General features: G+C 37.0%; 1 protein-coding gene across 9 annotated transcripts in view; it reads left to right on the top strand.

Annotated features, from left to right (window-relative positions):
• LOC6030825 overlaps positions 1 to 23739 on the top strand; it is a 42032-nt gene extending 18293 nt beyond the window's left edge. For all 9 annotated transcript variants that reach the window (XM_038260076.1, XM_038260072.1, XM_038260070.1 and 6 more), the window contains exons 3-6: positions 6770 to 6931; positions 14600 to 14807; positions 20751 to 20946; positions 21818 to 23739. In XM_038260076.1, coding sequence (XP_038116004.1) covers positions 6770 to 6931; positions 14600 to 14807; positions 20751 to 20946; positions 21818 to 22028 — 777 coding nt within the window. In that variant the 3' untranslated portion in view covers positions 22029 to 23739. The remainder of the gene's footprint in view (positions 1 to 6769; positions 6932 to 14599; positions 14808 to 20750; positions 20947 to 21817) is intronic.
• The last annotated feature ends 329 nt before the right edge of the window (positions 23740 to 24068 follow it).

Below are 24068 nucleotides of genomic sequence, written 5' to 3'. Positions count from 1 at the left end.
TTCACAAAGTGAACCGTGAAACACAAAGGGGTCCTACGCGGGACAAAATGGCGGTTAGATTGCTAATGCTGGGGATCTGGGCTCGTATTGGGATGCTTCTGGGATGGCACATTCCTACCTGGATGTCCAAAACACACGAGTAGCTCCTGCTCTCGTCTCTCCTCGGAACATAGCGAGTTCCGGGCGCTGTCCTGATGGTATCAGGTTCCACTGGTCCGTCCAACGGACACTCTACCAACGCTGGTATTGCGGGTTGGTACTCACTTGGTTGCGGACAACCGTTCGCAACTTGATCACCGGACTTTCTGATCCAGCAATCGCGATGGTGGTTCCCAGAAGCCCCTTTAACCTTCACGTGCCAACTCATATCACCCGTCATTGCATCCTTCGAACATTCACCACCCCCAATGGCCGCCCATGCGATGTTCTTTAGCGGCGACATCTGGTGGTGACTAGCGGCATCAACGCACGGTGTGGGACGTGCAGCTACGGGTTGCTGCCTTGTTGAGAGACTTCCTCGTTCCCCGTCGACAAACACAACGTCTTCTTGGCAATATTTACACAAAAAAACTATACAAAACGCGACGATTCACACCGATATTTAACACTACAAACACACTGGTTACAACTCCAACCCCACTCCTTGTAAGTAGATTTTGGTGTGATTATGTTTGCCAAAAACCCGCATCCCAACTCAGCTGGTAGGTACTCACATTCTCCGTCACGGTTCTTTGCCGGGTTCCAAATCAGCACGTTCCAAGTCACCCGTTTAATATGTCGTAAATATTCAATTAAATATACCCGTAATTTTCCGCAACCTGTTACAGTCAAGTTTTGAGTTTTATTTCGCTCCATCTGCTCCGTCGGAAGGCTAAGTGGCACGACGACGCCGCTGTCCCTTTCGTATTATACTTTGCTGACTGTGCTCGATGTGCTCGGCTGCGGCATCCGTTCTGGTATCTCATGCCTTTCTTTGGTGGTGGCTGCCGTACATACTGTAACGTACGGGAACCGGAAGAAACATTACCACAAACATTTTCGGAAATGCTAATAGTGACGGAAGTGCCATTACTTTGTGCTGTAGGAAATCGTCGTATTTCAACTGAACTCGACAGATGAAAAAGTTTGTTTTCCAGAAATTATTATCTTTTATTGCCCGATCCGTCAACTGGAGTTAATCATAACGACAGTCTAAACAGGGAGTCGTTAGTCAGAATTTACCCCAGTTGACGGTACTTATGCCAATTTTGCAATTTTGTTTGAAGTAACATGTTGCCTCATATGGTACAGTGCCCATGTGTTTCATATTTTTTCGAACAGCAGTGTCTGCTCTTAGTGGTTTGCTATACCATCAGCTGGCAGTGGAATACATAATTAATCGAATGAAAATTTCAACTCTGCTTCTAATTTTCCTGCCATGTGTCTGCTTGAGAGGTTCTTCCAGGTCCAATAGGTTCCCATTTTCTTTTCAAAATTGAACACAAACAAGCAAACTTTCTGCGCCGAGAACTTTTAGTACGAGCTTAACGATGTGCGAGACTCATAAGGGACCAACATTAATATTGTTTTGCAGAGGAAAACTTTTGCTTCCCTACCCACCTCATGCAATGAAGGAGTCGGCAGGAGCAAGAGAAGTATTTGAATTGGAGCTTGTTTAATTTTAATAAACTCTGTCCAGAAATAAACCTCGTGAACTTTGACCACCTGTTGGCAAATAAATATGAAACATTGCGATCAACAATGTTGCCCTCAAAAAACTGTTTATTTTATCAATTTTTGCACGATTCAGGTACAAAACTCTACAAATAAGCCTGCCGCTCAAACAAGTGAAACGGATATTTCAAAGTGAAAAAAAAAGTTTCCCACGTGCATCTCAATTTGGTGTCAATCTTTTACTTTTTTTTCGACCCAACCGTACGTGGGCCGGGAAGACGCGTGACGTGCATTCTAAAGTGGGGGAGGATGCAATTTCCGAGTGCCAAGCGGAAGTGATGGAAAGAAGAAAGAATGATGATGGTGTACCGCCAAAACGACCCGATAAAAACCCGACCACGAGAAGAGGATGGAAATAATTTTGAGTGGAATATATTAGGCGAGTCGTCGTCGTCGTCGTCTAGCATCTTGGCCACGGTCCAAATAGTGGCTCGGTTCGTGGCCAAAGTGATGTTGGCTTGGCGGTTCCGAACAACGCTCGATGATTGCATGATCCATTTTTGCCTGGTGGCGGGCGTGTTCCTCTTTAGGGTCATCCATAAGTGATACCACTTTTAGTGATGGAATATTCTGGTTTATTCAATTCTTGCCGACATTCTATAAAAAAATTAACTTAGCAGTGTACTTAAATAATTCCAGTATGTATTTCGAGAAACAAATAGTTAAAGCTGAGGAAAGAAGACCACCACGGCGTGTTTTCTAGAACAACCTTATCAGGAAAAAATAGTCATCGCTACTTTCGAATTTGTCTTATAGGAAATTTTCTCAGCTTTCCAATGCTACTAAGAGCGAAATGTTTCATCGTAAAATTTCTGAGATATCATTATTTTAAGTTTTTTGTTCAAAAATCCTTTATCATTTATTGAAAACTTTTTAATAACAGTTCAGAAAACTAGTCAAATGATGTGTTTTATGTGTCTTTTACTCATCTTGCCTATTTTGATATAATAAGACAAGAAACAAATTTGTAGAATGTTGCAAACCGATAAACATTTTTAAAATTATATTTTAACTAAATTTTGAGCTTGTGGAATTTATTCAGTAATTAGAATTATAAAACCGTATTTAAATGAAAATTTTACTACAATTAATTATTATTACAAAATATATCACGTTTCTGCTCTGATTTAGCTGATACTACCAATTTTTTGCAGGTGTATGATTGTTATTGCATTTTTATGAATAAATATTATATTTCCTTTGTTTAAGAAAATATCACCAGGATTCCATTATTTACCACGAACATAGATACAAAACATGATTTAGAATAGGAAATGTACTACAAATTACTGTTGCATGCTTCAAAAGTCATATTTTCATTGGTATAAAGTAAATATATATATATTTTTTATTTTTTTTTACTGTTGAAAGTATCATTAAAATGTTGTGATTCATCTGAGAATGTTGAAAACACCTTTTTGCAATTCCGTCGTGAAACTACTTACTTTTCTTGTCATTCTTGAACGACGAAATAGCCTACTTTTCTGTACCAAAAATAACAGAATCGAATAACAACCCTTTTCAAAATAAATGCTGAAAAGTTCTACTTTTCAGCACTCAAATGGGTGCTGAAAAGTTGAACTTTTCAACATTTTTTTGATTTAAACGATTTATTGACAAAATACATGAAAATTTGACATAAAATTTCACTCAGTGTGTTTTTTGGAATTGCAAAAAATGTTGTATGGAACTCGTTGCAAAACTTGATTTTTTCAGCACTCGGTGAACCTCGTTGGATAAATGTACGACTCGTGCTGAAAAAATCCTCTTTTGGCAACGTGTTGCATAAACTACTATTATAACATTTTTTTTGGTTGAAACAAAAATAAAGTATTAATTTTAACAAATAAATCAAACAGATGCCTCCATTACAAGCTATTTGAACAAAACTCAAGATACTTGTAAAACGTTTTTAAAACAGATAAGACTTCTATAACATTGCTGATTACTTGATCATTTCATACAAAAAAAATCTTTCATACTCAAGAAAAGTATTTCTCCTGAAACTCTACACAGTAATTTGTAGTTCAATTTCAAGTAAATAACATGTTTTGGTATCCATGCAACTGGTTTATGTTTGGTTAAGGAAATATGATATTTATTCATGAAAATCTAAATACCCTTAACAATCTCAAACCTGCAAAAATTTCGATTGAATCAACTAAATCCAAGCTAAATCAGAGCAGACGGCTGATATTTGTACACAAACATTTTGTAATAATCTATTAATTCTTGTAAACATATATTCAAATACGGTTTTCTGATTTTAATTTCTAAATAAATCCCGTATATTCAGAAACTCAAATAAAACTTAATTTTTAAAATATTTAGCAATTTGCAACCTTTAACAAAGTTGTTTATTGTATAATTTTGCACATTTTTATGAGTAAATGACACATATAACACTTCATTTGACAAGTTTCCTAAACTGTTATTAAAAAGTTTCCAATAAATGATGAAGGATTTTAAAACAAGAAACTTAAAATAATGATTTCTCAGAAATTTCTCGATGAAACATTTCGCTCTTAGAAGCATTGGAAAGCTGAGAAAATTTCCTATAAGACACATTTGTAAGTAGCGATGACTATTTTTCTCCTTAAGGTTGCCCAGAAAACACATTTTGCCACATTTACTAAATTACCAAAAAGAAACGTTCCATTAGTAGGTAGTAAGCAACTTTTAAAAATGTTTAAGCTTTTCTCCCAGAACTCGAACTAATTTTTAACATTTCAATTAGTGTGATCCATAACACCGATCAATAAAATTACTGCGCAGGCAAAACTCAAGGCGTTGCTTGTACTTTGAGGTCCCCAGAGGCACTTGCACTTAATTTTATTAATATTTAGACAGGGCCGAATGGTTTTTCTCCAAAGTTTCCAAAGTATGGAGAGTGGGTGCAGTTCGCTTTTTCTTTTCGATGCCTTAGTTTCTATATCCCAAGTTCGATTATCCGAAGGTTTGTATGGGTGCTCGGATAATGGAAGCACGAAAAAATAATATTTTTTTCGTTTTTTTTCTTGCTTTAAACATCAAATTCGAGTTCTGCAACCCTATTTTAGTTAAATTTGAATAGTATATTGCCTATTAAATAATAAACTGCACTTTTACAATATTTCGTCACCACCCTACAGGCCACCATCTTGGATTTAAATTTTTTAAATCACTTTAGCATAGCTTAGAAGTCATACTTAAACTTGGCAATCCAAAATTAAACAACGAATAAAAAAAACCGTGATTCGATTATCCGAGGTAATTTAATCGAGTCTGGACTGTTACACAAACGATGAATCGGCCAGGCCTACTGCGTAAAATTAATCACAGAGATGATTCATTCATGTAGGTTGAGTTTGAGCACAGAGTGTTCAAACAACAACACATTTCTTAACATACAGGGGAGGAACACATCACCATACGCTCCGAGTTGCGTAGTTTGCGTTGCATTTCTACAAATGCCCAGGAAACTTTTCTGTGTCAGATATCTACATTAGCCCTTAAAATAAATACCACTTCAATTTTGATTATATGATTATGATTATATTAGAGTTTTTAACTCAAAAACCAAACATATAACTGGAAAAAAAAGTTTAGATACAAGTCGACGCTGTCGTGCTATCATGTCGTACGTTGCTTTTTGACGTTCCGAGAAAAAACGCGTTCTAATGTTTGACCTTGAATAAACAAAAACGAGAGCACGCAATGTAAACAATAACAAACACGAAACAATCGTTGGCCATTTGGTGCATTGCCCCGAAGTTTGGTTGAATTGGGTTGCCGGAGTCCCGAGTTATAATTGCAAATGTTTACGGTACACAGCAAAAAAAAATCATGATAATATTACATCTGGGAAGGGGTACATCTTTTATGTCAGAAAAAAGTGTAATTTTACAACTTTTCTGGTGTAATGTCACTTTTTCAGTCTTAATCGAGGTAAAATTTCTTCATAAAAGATGTAATATTCAAGCATCTAAAATTACACCTTCCAAATTAACACAATTTTTTGCTGTGTTGTCTAACTTGTACGTGCGTCAAACGCGTTCTGACCTGAAATCCTCTTGCCCAGCTGTCGCACTTACATCAATTTCAGGCTGTGTCAAGATAGCACGACAAGGTTGAAACTTCTTTCATATGAAAAGTGGCAAACATTCGTGGAGCTTTTTGGTTTTTATTGAATATCTCAGGATTGAAATCGAATTTTGGGGATCTGTGAAGGTCAAAAGGTGAGGCACACAGTAAAAAATAATGTAAATTTGGAAGCTGTAATTTTGGATGGTTGAATATAACCTCTTTTATAATGTAATTTTACCTCAATTTTGACTCAAAAAGTGACATTACACCAGAAAAGTGGTAAAATTACACATTTCCAGAGGTAAAATTACACCTTATTTCTGACATAAAAGATGTACCCATTCCCAGATGTAATATTACCATGAATTTTTTCTATGTAGATTTCAGTAAAATGTTAGTTCCCGGCTTGAAATTTATTTGCCGTTAAGTGAAGCGTCATTCTCCTCACCGAAATCATAACAAGTTGAGGAGATTTGTTTGCCTTTGTTGCAAAATTGTACGATTGAGCACAATCGCAGAACGTCTACATTATTTTTGTCACGTTCCTTAGCGAATGATTAAAGGATGGATCTTACCTCGATGGTGGTACGATAAAATATGCCCATATTTCATCCCATTATTATCGTCGAGAAAATACAAAACTGTGGAGGCAATTTATTCCACTGTGATTACCTTTCATCCTGTTGAAATAAGCAACTTTATACAATTTTAAGGAGAGGTTCTGTTGATACGATGTAAACTACAAAGAAAGTCGGTTTTAGCAAGTTAATACTAATTGTAGCTTCACTTCAAATGTGTCAAAAATAGATGCATTCACCCTCTTAACCATGGACGATATTTGTCTTCCGGTTATTCATATAACGTGATCGTCTTGTTCTTTCTTTACGAGCAAAGACTAGACAGTATTCTATTGAAAAGCCTTCCGCCGAGGGTGTGGAGACAGCGCAAATCTATATAAAAAAAATGTGTATTTTTTTCTTCTCCTTTTCAGCCTTACGATAGTCGACAGCTCATGGTGACGGTGTTTGTGTGCTTATGGGGTGCGAGGCTGTCGGGATATCTGTTCTATCGGATTGTGAAAATCGGACGCGACAAACAGTTTGAGGACAACCGCCGGAACGTCATCCGGTTTGCCGTGTTCTGGACCTTCCAGGTATGTAACATGAATCCAAATCGTTGGAGGTGCTTTGCTAAAATTGTGGGTTTGCTTTTGAAAACAACATGTTATCAGTAGCTAACAATTTGAAGCTAGTGTGTTATTTTGTGACATTTTCAAACGAAAATCAACCAACGCACGTCCTCACCTGTTTACAATTTTATCACATCCGTAGGGTACATCCGATGAGTTGATGCAAAGTTTATTGACAGGCCGTTGTAACACTCCCACGGTCCTTTGGGATCCAATTAAATCCGCCTCCAAAACTGCCTCACAACGAGGGGGGCACCATAACGCCCAAGCGGAAACAAAATGCGATACTTTTTTTATTTTACTGGTTTTATAGACCTACAACTAGTGGATTCAAGTTGAAATTTTGATTAAATTTTGAAGAATATAGCCTTTGAATATAACAGATGGGTATCTTGCCGTCCCATCTGTGTCCAAGTTAAGGGGTAAAATGGGCAATTTACATACCCCATTGTGGAATGTAAATTAGACATGATCCGGCTCTTGAGTCAAAAAACACACAAACATACAAACACACACAACTTTGGTGTTGCTTTAAGCAAGGGAGTATGAATACAAAAACACACACACACACAACCATACTGTAAACCACGCGGCGAATGTGATCCTTAATGGCTTTCATAAAGTCGACGACGATGGAGGCTCGCTTCACGTTTATGACGGGGAAGCAAGCACAACCGCACGTGCAAGTCAGGTGTGGTGTTTGGTTTAACACCGCTGCTGCCGGATGCAGCCCCACTCCGCCCCACGTGGCCAATTTGAAGGTGTCCGTCCCCACCCCTCTGTTTGGCTGCATAATGTTGTTTCTCTAACCTGCTCGTAAGGGAGACCGACGCGTTAGAGCTTTAAAAGTATCAACCGAATCAACCCGATGCACTCTGAGCAGCAGTACAGGATGATGTGCTTTAAATATGCACTCCAAAAGAAATCCACCATGCGGCTCCATCGAACTGTTTAAGCCGAACAAGTTTGAAGGAGACGCATGGTTCAATGACCATAGTCACTTTCATTTGCATTCAATCGAATTGTTGAAGAACGGTAAAATTGTTAACGAAGTGCTATAAAAATATTTGTGATAATGTTGTCAACAAGTTGCGAAATTTCATTTACACAATTTAAATGACTTTCATTAAAAATAATAGATCACATCTTTGCTACCAATATTTGGACCAATAGCCTGTCCAATTTTGAGGTCATGTCGAAGAATTTCAGGTGCTCTCTTCCTAAATGATAGATTATGATGTCAGAAACAATGTTTTCTTAGACAAGAAAAAATAATAAAATATTTTCTCGCACCCCCTATTCGATTTACTGACAAAAGTCACTTTTTTGAACAAATTTTCTAAAATCGCTTGGAATCAATACAAAAACTCCTTCGATCAGGTGTGTATTATCTTCAAACGATAGGTTGTTGTCCAGAAATTAAGATGCACTATCAATATTGGACCAAAATTTATGTTTTTGGACTATCCCAGGCGGATTTATGTCGAAAAAATCGCATTTTTTCGAAACTTTTCTCAAAAATGCTCATTTAATTTAGGGTAGCCTATTTTTTACCAGCAAAACCAATGCATGCAGCTTGTAGGAAATTTCATGGCGAACATTTTTCCTTCAGAGAAAATTCAATGTCGACACTCAAGTGGTGAGATATTTAAGGTTTAGTTAGAAAAAAAGTGAAAATTGTCAAAATTTCTCAGAATACAGAAGCAAGGCCTACTAATTACACGACGTTGCAAGAATATGTCTTAAAGGTCAGGGTATGCTTTCTTTTAGTAATTTTGGCCGCTGAATCCGAATCTGGAATCTAATTTTGTGTAAACAGTGATATTTTGGAGCTACGCCCTTTTGGAATGTTATTTGCGTGTATTAGATGCCATTTAAATCTCTTGCAAGTTCGGTCATATCTCGGTTTTCATTCCATTTTGATTGATGTTTTACTCACAGAACTATTTTAGTTTAAAGTTTTCTTATGTTCCGATTATCTTAAGAATATTGTATAATCGCATTTTGTGATTTGGCAAATATGGGTATTCTCACTAAAACTCAAATATTTCGGCTCTGGAGTGTCGAAATTGAATTTTCTAAGAGGGAAAAATGTTCGCCATGAAATTTCCTACAAGATGCATGCATTTGTTTTACTGAGAAAAATAGGCTACCCTAAATAAAATGAGCATTTCTAAAGAAAAAAATCGAAAAAATGCGATTTTTTCGACATAAATCCGCCTGGGAAGGTCCAAAAACTTACATTTTGGTCCGATATTAATCGTGCATCTAAATCTCTGGGCAAAAACCTTTCGTTTAAAGATAGAACACACCTGATCGAAACAGTTTTTGTATTGATTCCAAGCGATTTAAGAAAATTTGTTCAAAAAAGTGACTTTTTTCAGTAAATCGAATAAGGGGTGCGAGAAAGTATTTTATTATTTTTTTTTCTTGTCAAAGAAAACATTGTTCCTCACATCAAAATCTGTCATTTAAGAAGAGAGCACCTGAAATTCCTCGACATGACTTCAAAATGGGACAGGCTGTTGGACCAACGTTGGCAAATGAAACGGAATATTTTCTGGAAAAAGTAGTAGGGTAGAGTAGTCATCAATGAGACACGGGGAACAATGATAAAATGGCTCTCACAAGTCGTAGTTTTAACCAATCAGGCTCATATTTGGGGGAAAGGTGTGTCTACTGGATACACGTCTGCCATATAAGTGACTTCGGTTATGGACGCTCCCTTGAAAAGTAATTCATAAATGTTTGATTCTGGGGTGTAAAAGTAAATCATGGACAAAAAATACTTTTTCGCTCGTAGGCTGCCATTTACACCAAAACTAATATTTCTTCAAATGTCTTTCGACGTTCCATAGGGATTAAGTTGGGCTACAATGTCCTTTCATTAGATTTGGCCAAAATTTAGAAAACACCCAGAATCCAGGACTGTCTCATTGTTCCCCACTCTTTTCAGCCCATGGGTAACAATGAGACACTTTGATTTTTCTTCAATAAACTTTTCAAAATCGATGGAAATCTTTCAAAACATGAATTAAAAGTGATTTTTGGCATATTTATAGAGTTTAAACTTCATTTAACCAAAAATACAAAGTTATTTGGTATTATATGGATTTTATAAAATTAAAATACTTTTTAGTGAAACTTTTGTTATTAAAAGTTTCATGTTGACAAAATTGCTCTAAAATGTTCAAGGCAAGTCACCTGCAATGGAACAATACAAAAACATGATGTTTTGCTAGAAAAATGTTGATTTTCGTAGAGTGTCTCATTGTTCCCCAGCTGTCTCATTGTTCCTGCCAAGTGCGTCTACAATGAGACAGTTGAATAACTCTGGCTGTAGATGTCGGATCGATCCCATATTTTGGTCAATGATAGAACACATTAAAAGAAAGATAATGCAGCTAAAAGCTCATTAAGACATGCTGATGAAAAAATTAGAAAAATCGTTGAAAGTAGAAAACCAAAAGTGTCTCATTGATGACTACTCTACCCTACTTAAATTGAAACGGTAGTTTTTAGACAACTTCTGTTCAACAAAAATCAGAGTTCATAATTGTCAAAGGGAGCGCGTGGTCGTAAAAATATTCGGAGTGAAAAGTGATATTTTTTTTTTGCGTGTGCCTTTTGTTTCGCATTTTTGTCGTGTATTGTGTGCTGCGAGGAGAAAATTGCCCTCTGAAAATGCAGCGTCATCAGTTCATAATTGACAAAGGGAGCGCGTGGTCGTAAAAATATTCGGAGTGAAAAGTGATTTTTTTTTTTTGCGTGTGCCTTTTGTTTCGCATTTTTGTCGTGTATTGTGTGCTGCGAGGAGAAAATTGCCCTCTGAAAATGCAGCGTCATCAGTGCATAATTGACAAAGGGAGCGCGTGGTCGTAAACATATTCAGAGTGAAAAGTGATTTCTTTTTGTGTGCCTTTTGTTTCGCATTTTTGTCGTGTATTGTGTGCTGCGAGGAGATTTGAAATTTGCTCGCGTTATCTAAATTGTAGAAACAGTAAAATATACTGATAAGTCCAGCCCATAGCACTAATGCTCGGTTGGCACGCGTTCGATTAAAAAAACTTTCTAAATCATCACTAGTTTATCTTTCCGCAGCCGGCTGCCTAAGATTTAAAAATTTCAACCGATAAACAAAATGCTCATGGTCACATCACTGCCACTCGTGAATCCTGACCTCATACCCATCTACTAACCCCCTCAAAACTCATGTGATACTTTGTCGGAGAAGCAGTCGATTGGGCGGTCTCTATCACTCAAGTATCGGACTAACATTCCCATCCACTTCCCCGTGACTCTACCACTGGTCGTGGCCGGCGCCGGTATTGATCAGCATGATAGGGGCCTTTGAGAAGTTGCGAAGCGAGGAAAGATAGCACCCACTCATCTTCCACGGCTCGTGGATGTAGCTTCTGGAGGTCCTGGTCAATAACGGAGTAGCAACTGCGGGTGGGCACCTATGCTTATGCTTATGCTTATGCTTAACTTCTGTTCAACAAAAATCAATTTTAATTTTTTTATTAAAAATGTATAACTATGTTTAATAATCTATTTTAAACAAAGAACAGAAATAGCAATAGTAACAAATGGAGATATGTTCAAATACTCGCAATAGACATGAACAAAAATTCATAAACCCAAGAAAGCATTTTGTCTGAAAACATGAGAAATTCAATTGAAATCATGGAACAAATTTTAGCGTAATTTTGATATTGAAAAATAATTAAATCAAACATTTTTGAAAAAAAAAAGTTATATTTGGTTTACCCTGTGATTTATACGTAAAATAGACATCGTCGTGCTATCTTGTCGCACCCACCATTTTGACGTTCCGAGAAAAACGCGTTTTAATGTTTGACCTTGAATAAACAAAAATGAGAGCAATGTGAACAATAACAAACACGTTTTGTTTGGCTGACCATTCTGTGCATTGTCCCGAAGTTTGGTTGAAATGGTTGCTGGAGTCCCGAGTTATAATTACACATGTTTACGGTAGTCTAGCTTGTACGTGCGACAAACGCATCCTGACTTGAAATCCCTTTGGCCTTTTGTCGCACTTACATCAATTTTCAGGGAGTGACAAGATAGCACGACAAGATTGAAACTACTTTTATATGTTGTTGTTTATTTTATTAACGTGACTTTAACCTAGAGAGGCAATTCGTCACTTACTTTTATATGAAAAGTGACAACAAATTTCGGAGCTTTTTTGGTTTTCATTGAATATCTTAGGATTGAAATCGAATTTTGGGGATCTGTGAAGGTCAAAAGAGGCATTGTGAGATGCACAAAATGGCAACTAAATGATGAATCAAATATCTGTTTTACCCCTAATCTGACAAAATGCTAAAAAATATTTTAATTCATTCTAAATGACATTTTTAAAATCAAATTAACAACTTTTTACCTTCAAACTTACGTGAAATTCCTAAGGAATCCAAATATATAATAATTTTGACCAAAAGTGCCGTCTCCTTGGGCTACAGGGCAAAAGTTAACGATGTAAAAAGTTTGTTAGAGAAAATCGTAAATCTATGAGAAAAACTGCGATTGGCCAAAAAGTTAATTCTGTAGGCTTATAGTCCATGAAATCCCTAAATTTTGACCTAAAGGAGTATGGGTGTTGGAGGCTGTTGCAAAACAATATTAAGGTTTAAAAAAATCAATTTTTAACAGTAATTTGCAAAAGCTATGAGAAAAAGTTAAACCAATCCTGGATGTTTATGGCACATTTTAAAGTGCTTCAAAAGTCCTTTAAAATGCATCTAAGAGAATTGGAATTGGTGATTTTTTACGGAAATGCGAGCAATTTTAAGATTTTTCATGGTTTTTGGACCTCCAACCAGTTTTACCCCACTTCCCTTTGTCGTAGAGGGCTCATGTTTGACATGAGTTCATCTCATGTATAGACAAACAAACGCTGAACTGCCGCTCCAATCTAGTCCGTCCCATATGTATTTTTGTCAAAAATGAGATAAACTTAACAACAGTCTTGTTTTCACATGTTCTTTTAGCCTATTGAATAAAAAAATAATGTTTGTTCTAATAATTCCAAAATAAATATGACTTTCACGCTGTCCCACATGCAAAATAAAGGCAAGTCAGTTCCTCATATAGAAATGTCTCGCAAATCGTTTGAGTGGATGCAGAATTGTTTAAATTTTACAGAGTATTTCATTCAGAATACGTAAAGCTTGAAAATATCATTATCTGATCGTTTCTGGAAATATTTCAATATTAAAAGTGAAATAATTCAAAGATTTTTGCTTTTTCTTGTGCAAGGGAAAACCACGGAAAGAAAAAAATAAAAATCATACCGTTATGGCTAATGCCCACAACATACAATTAGGTATATTTTGTCTTGAATGAATAGGCTTGATCCAGATTCTGGAAGAGCTCCCTCCTCCGACAAGCGGAGTTTTTGAAATTAATTTCATGGGTTCAACAGTTAAGATTTGCAGTCACATGTCATTCGCCTCTGAAGTATTTGCACAATTTTTGGTGTCGTTGCTGGTCATATTTTGATATCTAGATATTATATCAAAATCTGAAAAAAAAAACATTTTTTTATCATTTGGTGATCAATATTCATACATGGGAAACTACCAAAACAAACTTGGAAATGACAGTTGAACCAGGTTGAACCTCTGGTGTAAATGTTCAAGCCTACCTTGATACCATGACTGACCTGCCTTTATTTATGGACAAATAAAGTCAAGTCGGTCCTTTGTTGAAATTTTCACAAATTTACCTCCAAATTGTTAGTTTTTAAAACAAATTTATGATAGTGGTGTTTATTAGACTGATGTTGAAATAACTGTATGAAAAACTGTATAGAAATTGTTGATTTAGAATGAGAAATATGGTTAAACTTTTTTGGGTTTCAAACAGCATTATCTCAGCACTCACTTTTTACATATGGGACGGACTAGATTGGAGCGGCAGTGAAAGTTTCATCCAAATCGGAGCACCTCGATACGACCTCTAGAACAAACTGAGCAATATTTACAAAAAACTGCCTCTTAAGATGCTTTGTTTATCGTTGCTAATACCAAAATACCGAAGAAGTATTTTAAGATTGTGAGTGTTCTTTAAATGTGGGATGACTGCATTCTAATAATTTGAAAATACAAACGCAAATGTATTGTTACATGATTACTGATGAACGATGAACAATCTTAATTAAACAACTAAAAACTCAAAAAGTAATTCAAGATGGGCTCAAATCTACCAAGAATTCAGTTTTAAGGTGAAAAATGTTTTTTTTATTGGTTCAAATTGATTTTTTAAAATTTTAAACTATTTAAAAAAATGTGTGTACTCGAACATCCCAGAACATTTTTTATCATAAACATTTGTGTCATAAGAACAACATTTTTTAGATAAGTTTCCAACTTTATTTCAACACCTGACGGCACCTGCTGCTCGAAGACCCATCGAAAATGCAAATTAAGGAGTCGATAAAATGAAACTACCTGACCTTAATTTAAACTAATATAACTTATGACACCCGCACATGCAAACCCACCTCTATAGAAGAAGAAACTTACTCCCCGACTGCAGAGCTTTCCCAGGAAGCTTCTTATCATACAACCCCGTGTTTTTGCTCTTGTCTTTCCGAACCCGCAGGCCGTCTGGGTGTTTGTCGTATCGCTGCCAGTTATTATCATCAATTCCCCGCGGCACTCGATACCGCACGCGCCCCGCACGATGACCACGCTGGACTCGGCCGGGACCGGAATGTTCATCACGGGGCTGTTGGCCGAAACGTACGCCGACCTGCAAAAGTTTTCGTTCCGCCAGGACCCGGTTAATCAGGGCAAATTCTGCAACGATGGTGAGTATTGTGGCTATTTTTTTTTAAAGCGAGATGTTACAATTTGATTGCTTATAGCACATACGCATAATAATGGTTCAAATTAGGAATTTCATCGTCCATTGAAGTGCTGAATTTTCTGTGCTGAATTGTAGGGGTTCAGTTCTGTGAGACTTCGGACAATGATTTTTCATTCGATTAAACTTTTCTTTTCTTATACAAAAAAGAAGACATCATTAGTTCATCCATTCAACATTTTGGGCAAAGTTTCAGGTAGACTTTTCAGAAAAAAGTTACATTAGAAAAAACCAGTTTATTATGCGAAAAGTCTAATTAAAAGAATTAACATCCAGATACCGATTAAAAAAACTGTTCAGAAACATACATAAAGGTGGTATCCGAGAACATTGTCCTTAAAAAAACTAACTTAATCCACCTATGTGGTTGATGCCTTCCTCACTTTTTACCAACAATGGATAATATGAGTGGTTTGGACACATATTTCAGCTATTTTTTTAGATCCAGAAAAATAAGTACACAGATCGTCGCCATCGTGCTAACTTGTCGTACGTGCAACGAAACTATTGGCACTACGCCCCCCGGGGCATGGCCTTCCTCTAACGTGGGATTTCTGCTCCAGCGCCTCTGACGAGACAGGAGAAACCGGGACCGACGTTTTACTTCACCATCCGATAGAAGCTCAGTGGATAAGGCGGGAATCGAACCCGCGTCTCATAGCATCATCGGGATCGGCAGCCGAAGCCGCTACCCCTGCGCCACGAGACCCACTGTCGTACGTGCATTTTGGGCCAAATTGAGTTAAGAACGCCATTTTGTGCAGCTCACAATGCCTCACCTTTTGACCTTCACAGATCCCCAAAATTCGATTTCAATCCTGAGATATTCAACAAAAACCGAAAAAAACTCCGTGCATTTTTGTCACTTTACATATGATAGTAGTTTCAATCTTGTCGTGCTATCTTGTCACTCCATGAAAATTGATGTAAGTGCGACAAAAGGCCAAAGGGATTTCAGGCCAGGAAAGTCAGGATGCGTTTGTCGCACGTACAAGCTAGACTACCGTAAACATTTGTAATTATAACTCGGGACTCAAGCAACCAACTTCAACTAAACTTTGGGACAATGAACAGAATGGTGAGCCAAACAAAACGTGTTTGTTATTGTTTACATTGCGTGCTCTCGTTTTTGAATATTCAAGGAAAAACATTAAAACGCGTTTTTCTCGGAACGTCAAAATGGCGGGTGCGACAAGATAGCACGACGACGTCGAGATATAACTTTTTAGTGGTCATAACTCGAGACAGGGTGGCCAGATTATCAATGGTGTAGACTCGTTGGAAAGGTCTCTCAATTACCTAACCAACGATGGGTCGGATGATGGATCCGGATATCGTTTACATGCATTTAAATGAGATCCGGATATATGTAAAAACACATTTTTATACATAACTTTTGAACTAGTTATCGAAACTTCAAACAATTCAATAGCTATGTATGGGACCCTATACCAAGTCGATTGCAACTGGTTTGGTCAAAATCGGTTCAGCCAGTGATGAGAAAACTCAGTGAGAATTTTGGTCACATACATACATACATACACACACACACATACACACACAGACATTTGTTCAGTTTTCGATTCTGAGTCGATATGTATACATGAAGGTGGGTCTTCGAGCTTTTAATAAAAAGTTCATTTTTAGAGCAGGATTATAGCCTTACCTCAGTGAGAAGGCAATAACAATATATCTGGGTAATCCTTCACCAACTCACAAGAAATCGCACGAAAGTTGAACCGACCTCAATTTGCGTGAAACTTTGTCCTAGTGGGTAATTTTTGTCTCTGATCACGAATCCAAGCTCCATTTTTCGGTATCTCGTTGCGGTGAGGCGGTACAACCCCTTCCAATTTTGTACATTTGAAAAATACGTATTTTTCAACAAAAAAAAATCAGCCTAAAACGGTGATGGTGATAGCTTGAAAAATTGTGTCATTTTTCATGACTCAACTGTATAAAAAATTCGCACATGAAATCATATGGAAAATTGAATGTACTTTTCGAACCTGCAATAACCCAGAAGGATGATTTTTCCATTTAGAACAAAAAATTTCATTTAAAAATGTCTTGTTTTTTAACTTTGCAGGGTTATTTTTTAGAGTGTAATAATGTTTACAAAGTTGTAGAGTAGACAATTTCAATCAAGGTGTTTGCTTGTAACCATCACGAGTTATCGCGCATTTAAGATAAAAAAAAAAACAATATTTACTATTTAGTACTGGGATTGTAAATGAAACTGACAAATATGTCTTCACGTTTTTTTGGTTCCAACTTACCCACATTTTTTTGCTGCTGTCAACGTTGCACAACAAAATATTTTTGTTCTATTTTTAGTTTTGATGTCCTTCGCTTTTTGCCCAACCCGCCCATGATGGGACGTAAGTCATAACATTTTGCTGCCTTCATTAACATTGCCTTTATGTGTCATTGTCATCATCTTGGCTAATGTCAATCATTAATCTTATCACATCTTCTCGTTGGAAGTCCAACCAAAGAACAGCAGCAGCAGCATTCGTTCTTTGCCCCAGTTTTTCTTTACATCATTTAGTGGTTGCTTTTTTTGCTGGCTCAAATTTCTTGCACGCAATTTGGCGTATTCTTTCTCGATTCTTCCGGCGGAAGAAATGTTGATGGATGTTTATGGGTTGGTATTATTATACAATTTCATAACCACCAAATGGAGGCTAGCTTATGACTGACAGCTTGTAAAGTGCAGAATCATTTTGGGTAATTTTTGGCCTCAGTTCAAATTTACAATACATTATTGATCATCTTATCTTTCTTTGATTCAGAACTTTTATTTTGTCAGGCTTTTTTTAATTAAAAATATTCAAAAACTATCGCTAAGAGTTCCAAATCTAGCAACAATCAACCTCCTTCCACCAGTGTACCGACAAAGAACGAATGCTTGCTCTTTGATCCGCTACAATATTTATCTTTCAATTCGTAATCGGATTATTTGGACCAACTGTTTTCCAACTGAAGCGTGTGCTATTTAGTAGCTGTATAAACGCTGAGCACGTGGGCAGAAAGGAGGGAAGGGGTATTTGATAACTCACAAATCGCATGAGTGGGCCCCCTCGATTGTAGCCATGAATGGGAGAAATCAGACTGGAAAGTGCTTCCTTGCTGCTGTTTTGATGCTCTCATTGTTTGTTTGTTTGTTTGGTTTGCAATCCCGGAAAGGAGCAGCTCAGCTTTCCGGAAAGACAGTCGAAATCTTTTCTTCCTCTTTATTTTTTCGCTCTCTTACGTTCAAGAACATATTTCCGTGCGCTACAGTGCTCTCCAATTTGCAATGTTTGGCTTGAGAGTGGCACTATTTCCCTCTTTTGATATTTGAAGTTTAAAGTTCAGTTGTTAGTTTTGCAATCAACAATTTCCACCCGTCTGATTCAGAATGGCAAACAAATTTTCTTTCAACAAGACATCACAATTCGACAGCAACAATGTTGCAAAAATATCATGGGAGGGTTCAGCACGATACGGTAACGTGACAAACGACATCATTATTCCAAAGAGATAGCAGGGTGACCACTCAAATCCCATTTTCAAATTCCCGATTTTTCCCGACTTTTTCCAGACATTTCCAGAATGCTCAAATAATACGCATTTCTTATCTAAAGAATGATTTCAAACAAAAACTTTCTATAAGAAAAGTCAATATTAATTACCGAAAAAAATTTAAATGAATTTAAAAATAATTCAAATATAGGGCTTTTGTAAATACAGAAACTAAACAACAATTGAAAAAAAAACTTCACAAATGAAACTTCATTATTATGATTCAGAGTAGAAACACAAACAATTGGTCTTTGAAAAAATTATCGAAAGTTCAACAATACTTATAACAATCATTTTTTAAATTGGCAAAAGTATAGTTTTTGATACTTAGTTTCAACTGGAAATGACAAAAAGTTTAAGATAGCTGAACTTAAAATTTCGTTCCTATTTTTTTTAGCTAAATTTTAAATCAAAGAATGATTAAAACATAATTGCTGAAATTATTCATTCAAAGAATTTAGAAAAATGCCAAGAAATTCATAAAAAATTTTGCCTGGTTCCCTTTTAAATTTGTAATTTTTGATATTGTTTTTTAAATCAATGTTTATCTAGTGGTCAGTATTTAACTGTATTTTTTTTTTTTTCAAGGAACATTCAGTTAGATATGATTTTATGTTTTTCCACTTATTTTAAGCAAAATGTTTGAAAAGACAATTTTTTAAACACTTTTGCAATAACTCTAAATTTCTTAGATTATTTTTTAGCAATTTCAAAATTTTCTTTATGTTTTCAAAACGTAAAAAAGTTTTTATATTTTGGATTTTATTCCATATTTAAGTTTTCCGAAAACTGAAAATCAAGCTTTATATATAGTAGTAATTTAACCATACTCACAAAAAAGTATAACGGCAACATTTAAAAAAACATATTTTAATTACTTAATGAATTTAGTTAAACAATTAAAAATATTTACCAAAAAACCATTGCCAAACTCAAGTTGGAATCTGTTTTCAAATATTCAATCTATGTGACAAAATGAAATAGAATCATAATTCTAAGCTGGCCATTAGGCTCTATTTTTATATTAGTTTTTCATTAACTTTACCTCTTGTATAATAAACAAAAATTTATAGAGATCATATGATTCATGAAAAATATTATGAAGATCTGTGTCAAAGACTCCAATATTAATTTGGATTTTGAATGTCTTAAACAGCTTTTCCATACTTACATATATTGAAATAGTGAAAAGAACCTTAAATTTAAAGTAAGTTATTAAAGCAGAATTGAGTGAATTCAATTCGAGAATTGTACAAAATATTACAAAATTATTCAAGAGTTAAAAAATAATTTTCAATCAAGCATGCTTATAATTCCCGACTTTTCCCGACTTTTTGACAAAACATCATAAATTCCCGACTTTTTCCCGATTTTTTGCGGATTTTGGCGAATTTCCGACTTTTTCCCGACTTTCCCGATTTCCCGACTTGAGTGGCCACCCTGAGATAGTGATGCTCTTGAGATGAATAAGAGTGACAATTGATTGCAGAGCATTCACAAGAGTCTCTTCTCCACTTACAAACTTACAAGCTGACCTTTCTCCACCCGAACTGTGCTTTCTCGTTACACGAACCTTTACGGGTGAAGAAGTTGTGAGCAAATCTCTGCCAAATTCGAAATCATCAATTGAAGATTTTTTTTTTTTAATTCCGCATAAAATATGTCGTACATATTTTCTATTTATTATATGACTTGGCTAATGTTAAAAAAAACTTTTTTAGGGCTATTTTTTTTAACTTGCAAAACTTTGGCTGTGTTTTTTTACTACAAATCGTGGGACGGTTCTTCAACATTTATATTCTACTTTATCACCAGATCGAGATGCATTTTTTTTTAAAACCATTTATTTTTTTATGTTTCATGAATATCTATGAGAAATCTAGACACCAAACGGACAATTTTTGCGAATTCGATCTAACGAAGCATGAAGCCCGCCTTGAGTGAATCCTCAATTGGGATAAATTTTTAATATGTCAATCCAACCAGCCCATCCGAAAAGTTATCCAAATCGCAAACATCCCTTCTTTCCCGTTTTCACAGCCCAAAGTGTGGCAAACCACACATAAAGATGTGATGTTTATTGAATTTTTATAGCACTTTTACAGTTGGCAGAGCGCGCGCTTTCGCTTATTTTCACACGTACACACGAATCGATGATTTATTCATAAATTTGATTACCGAATATGGCTCGTGGCTCGTCTCGGCTTCAGCACTCGGAAGAGTTTATCTCTCAATAATGTGCGCGCCATCTCGTTCTGACACTTTCGTTCTCTTTCTCTCTTTCCCTCACCCTGCCGCTATCGACACACACAAAAAACAGGACTCTGGCGGATGTCGAGGCATCCCAACTATTTCGGCGAGATCGTTATTTGGTGGGGAATCTTCGTCATCTCGCTGAACGTCATCGACGGCATCGAGTGGGTGGCAATTATGTCGCCAATTTTCACCACCCTCATCATCCTGTTCCTGTCCGGCATCCCCGTGCGGGAACGGTCCGCGGACGAAAAGTACCGAGAGTAAGTTTGCAATTTAATGGCATGTTATTTTTTTTATCATTATTGCGTATAGAAAAAAAAAGTTTGACTATAGGTAAAATGGTTTTGTGTATCGAAGCTTTTGTGTGACTGTTTATTTATTGATGGTTTTAACGGATTTATCGGCTTCATGGACCGATCTGACGCAGTTGCGAAATGTTAATTTGATGAAGAGGTTCAACCTACTAAATCTGTTTTTTTTGCCAGTATTTTGTCTTCAACTAAGGCGTCATCTATAAAGTAAAAAGCAAAGCAATCCACTTTAACGACCCCCGGGTCTTTTGTGGGCTCTGTTGCAAGTTTCTACTCATTTCTAGGCGTCCGAAGGTTATGTGTGGTGAGTCACCCAAAACCTCTTTTACGCAAATGGACCGACGTTTTACTTCCCCATCCGATAGAAGGCGAAATCTATAAAGTATGTCACGCTAAAATCGGCCTAAATCTGTCTGTTTCAAGCAAACAATCTGTCGAGTTCAGCCATTGATTAAAGTTGAACAAAAATTGTCCAAGAAACAGTGTCCCGTTTCACCTTGATGATTGCCGATGAAATCGGCTGCTGGGCAGAGTAACTGTCTCAGGGAGCATGAAACGAATAATTTTCGCAGGCATGGCATACTTTGCGAAACTTTTTATAATTGGTTTTTCAAACTGTTGCACCCATCAACAGCTGGAAGCGAAAACCAATCAGAAAATTGTATAGCTCCGTCGAGTTCCACGTCTCATCATATGGGGAGGTCGTAATTAGTTTAGCATTTCACTTACTACCCAATAACACGACACCCCCAGCTACAGCTATAGCGATTGATTGACCTGACATGTTGCCTACTCTCTATCCACTTTTTCCCTTCCACAGTGACCTGGAATATCGAAAGTATAAAGCGTGCACGTCGCCGCTGATTCCGATCCCACCGGCCATCTACTCCGAGGTTCCCCGGGCGCTCAAGTTCATCCTGTGCTGCGAGTTTCCGCTGTACGACTCGCTGGACAAGCGACGCAAGGAGGACGGCCCATTTGCCATGACTACCTCTATATCAGTGGCCCATTCGCATTCGACCCACACCTAGCAATCGGGAGGCGGACATTACCACAATTATCCCGTGTCGTCCTCGTCGTCATCGTACCACCACCATAACCAACAGAACTCCCACCACGTCCAAGGCCAACAGCAGCAGCAGCAGCAGGTTAGTGGTGGTTCAACCTCCAAAGATAGAAACAACTCCGTTGGACGAGCTGCCAGCTATTCGTCCAGCCACCGGAGTGGCAGCGATCGGCGAGGTGGTGGGGAGAAATCCTACTACGGGAGCCACGACTTTGAGGAGGACATTGTCCCGGAACGAATTACCTGCATTGCCAGCGGGGACGGTAACTACATCACCGGGTCGGCACAGATTACTACCATTTTGTGATCTCGTTCACAGATGTTCAATGTTAACTACGGCTATACTCATCACGGTATACATAGGAGAAAAAGCAAATGTAAAATGTTATCAAACGCTGTGTTTAGATTTTTTATAGTTTAATGATTGCTAAAAGGCGCGTTGAACTCGATTTAAGACAAAGTTTAAGAAAACAAATGCCAATTTTGAATTGCCAACGCTTGATTCGGTACAATATTGCCACAAACACGCTAGAATCACGGGAAAAAGTTAACATCTTAAGGAGATTCAAACACTCGTACAAACAAATTAAATGCACCTCTCGCGCTACAAATCGTTGCTATCACCTTTCCAAAAACAACAACCAACAAAAAAAAAACAATAAATTGGCTTTGGTCATGCAATGTCTCCCAAAAACGTATAATCAGAAAGAAGTAAATTCAACACCTTTCGCTAACAAGAAATAATTGGCAGTCGACCGCAGGTTTTCCCGTTTTATGTGCACGATTGCACTTGGCTCTCTCACTCTCTTGTTATTCCGTAGCCTTTCAGGAAGATTAGATTTCAAAGGGAGTAAACCTCACACATTTGCTCCGATTTGGTTTAGACTAGTTGGTTTGGGGCTGCAGAAATGGCATCGCAGTAACGATTTATTGAAGTCATCGACCACTATTGCACTGGTTACCGGTGGTCCCAGCATTTATTTGAGCCAACTTTACCATTCTTGGTCATTTGATGCCTCCACCATGATGGAGTTTCATCCAAGTAGTCAAGTTGGTCGTTTTTCAGATAGAGACATGGCAGATTTTTGAATGACTAACTGAAAAAAAACAAACAATTATCTGCTTCTTCCAGACTATGTTAATTTAATGTATGTTGTTTATTTTGTGAAGCTATACTGCCGTTCTACGCATAATTGTCCCATGTTCAAAAAAGTGCAACTGAGAAAAACGCGATCGAGAAAATGTCCCAAATTGCCCCAGTTAGCACTTTATCACTCTTATTTGTAATCCTCTTGCTATACAATAGGTAAACAAGACACAATGCTTCGTCAAATCAATGATTCCGTGAATGAAAATACGTGGTGGGACAATTATGCGTAGAATTGTAACGATTAGACCAGCGTTTCTCAACCGGTGAGGAATTCCCCCCTGGGGGGGAATTTGACCAATTTTTAGGGGGAATGAGGATGCAAAAGAAATCCGATGTCTTCATACAGGCGTGCAGAAAAATTGTTCTTATCTGACGTTCTTTAAAAGTTTCATGATCAGAGTACACAAAAAAAAATCGCGATTCAACCACTTATTTTTATTCGTTTTTACGAAGTTGACTTTATAGCTGTCGGCCGCTATTGCTAGTGCCAACCACTAGTGTCTTCCTTTTAATTACAAGGACTTCGCCGACGGCGCCGGATACCCATTTTTACACTTTGAACTTGAGAGCGCCCGCCGCGGGATTTGAACCAGCAACCTCTGGATTGTGAGTCCAGTGCGCGGTCCGATTGATCCACACGGACGGGACAATTCATTATTCGTTTTTGCAGTTTTTTGAATTGAAAAGTTTCACTTCTGTAAGTTTTAACATGGTTGCATTCATGAGTTGTTCTTAAAAATATTTGTCAAAGAATTTCCTGGATTTTTTTTTCGATGGGTTTTTCATAAAAATATGTTTTAATAATTTCGATGTGTTTTGTATATTTTCATTCGTTGAACCAGAACGCTTAAAAAA

The sequence above is a fragment of the Culex quinquefasciatus genome, chromosome 3 (assembly GCF_015732765.1).
Source record: "Culex quinquefasciatus strain JHB chromosome 3, VPISU_Cqui_1.0_pri_paternal, whole genome shotgun sequence".
In the NCBI taxonomy this organism is placed as follows: Eukaryota; Metazoa; Arthropoda; class Insecta; order Diptera; family Culicidae; genus Culex; species Culex quinquefasciatus.
Note: the sequence above shows the minus strand (reverse complement) of the source record. Positions and strands in the feature narration are given on the sequence as shown.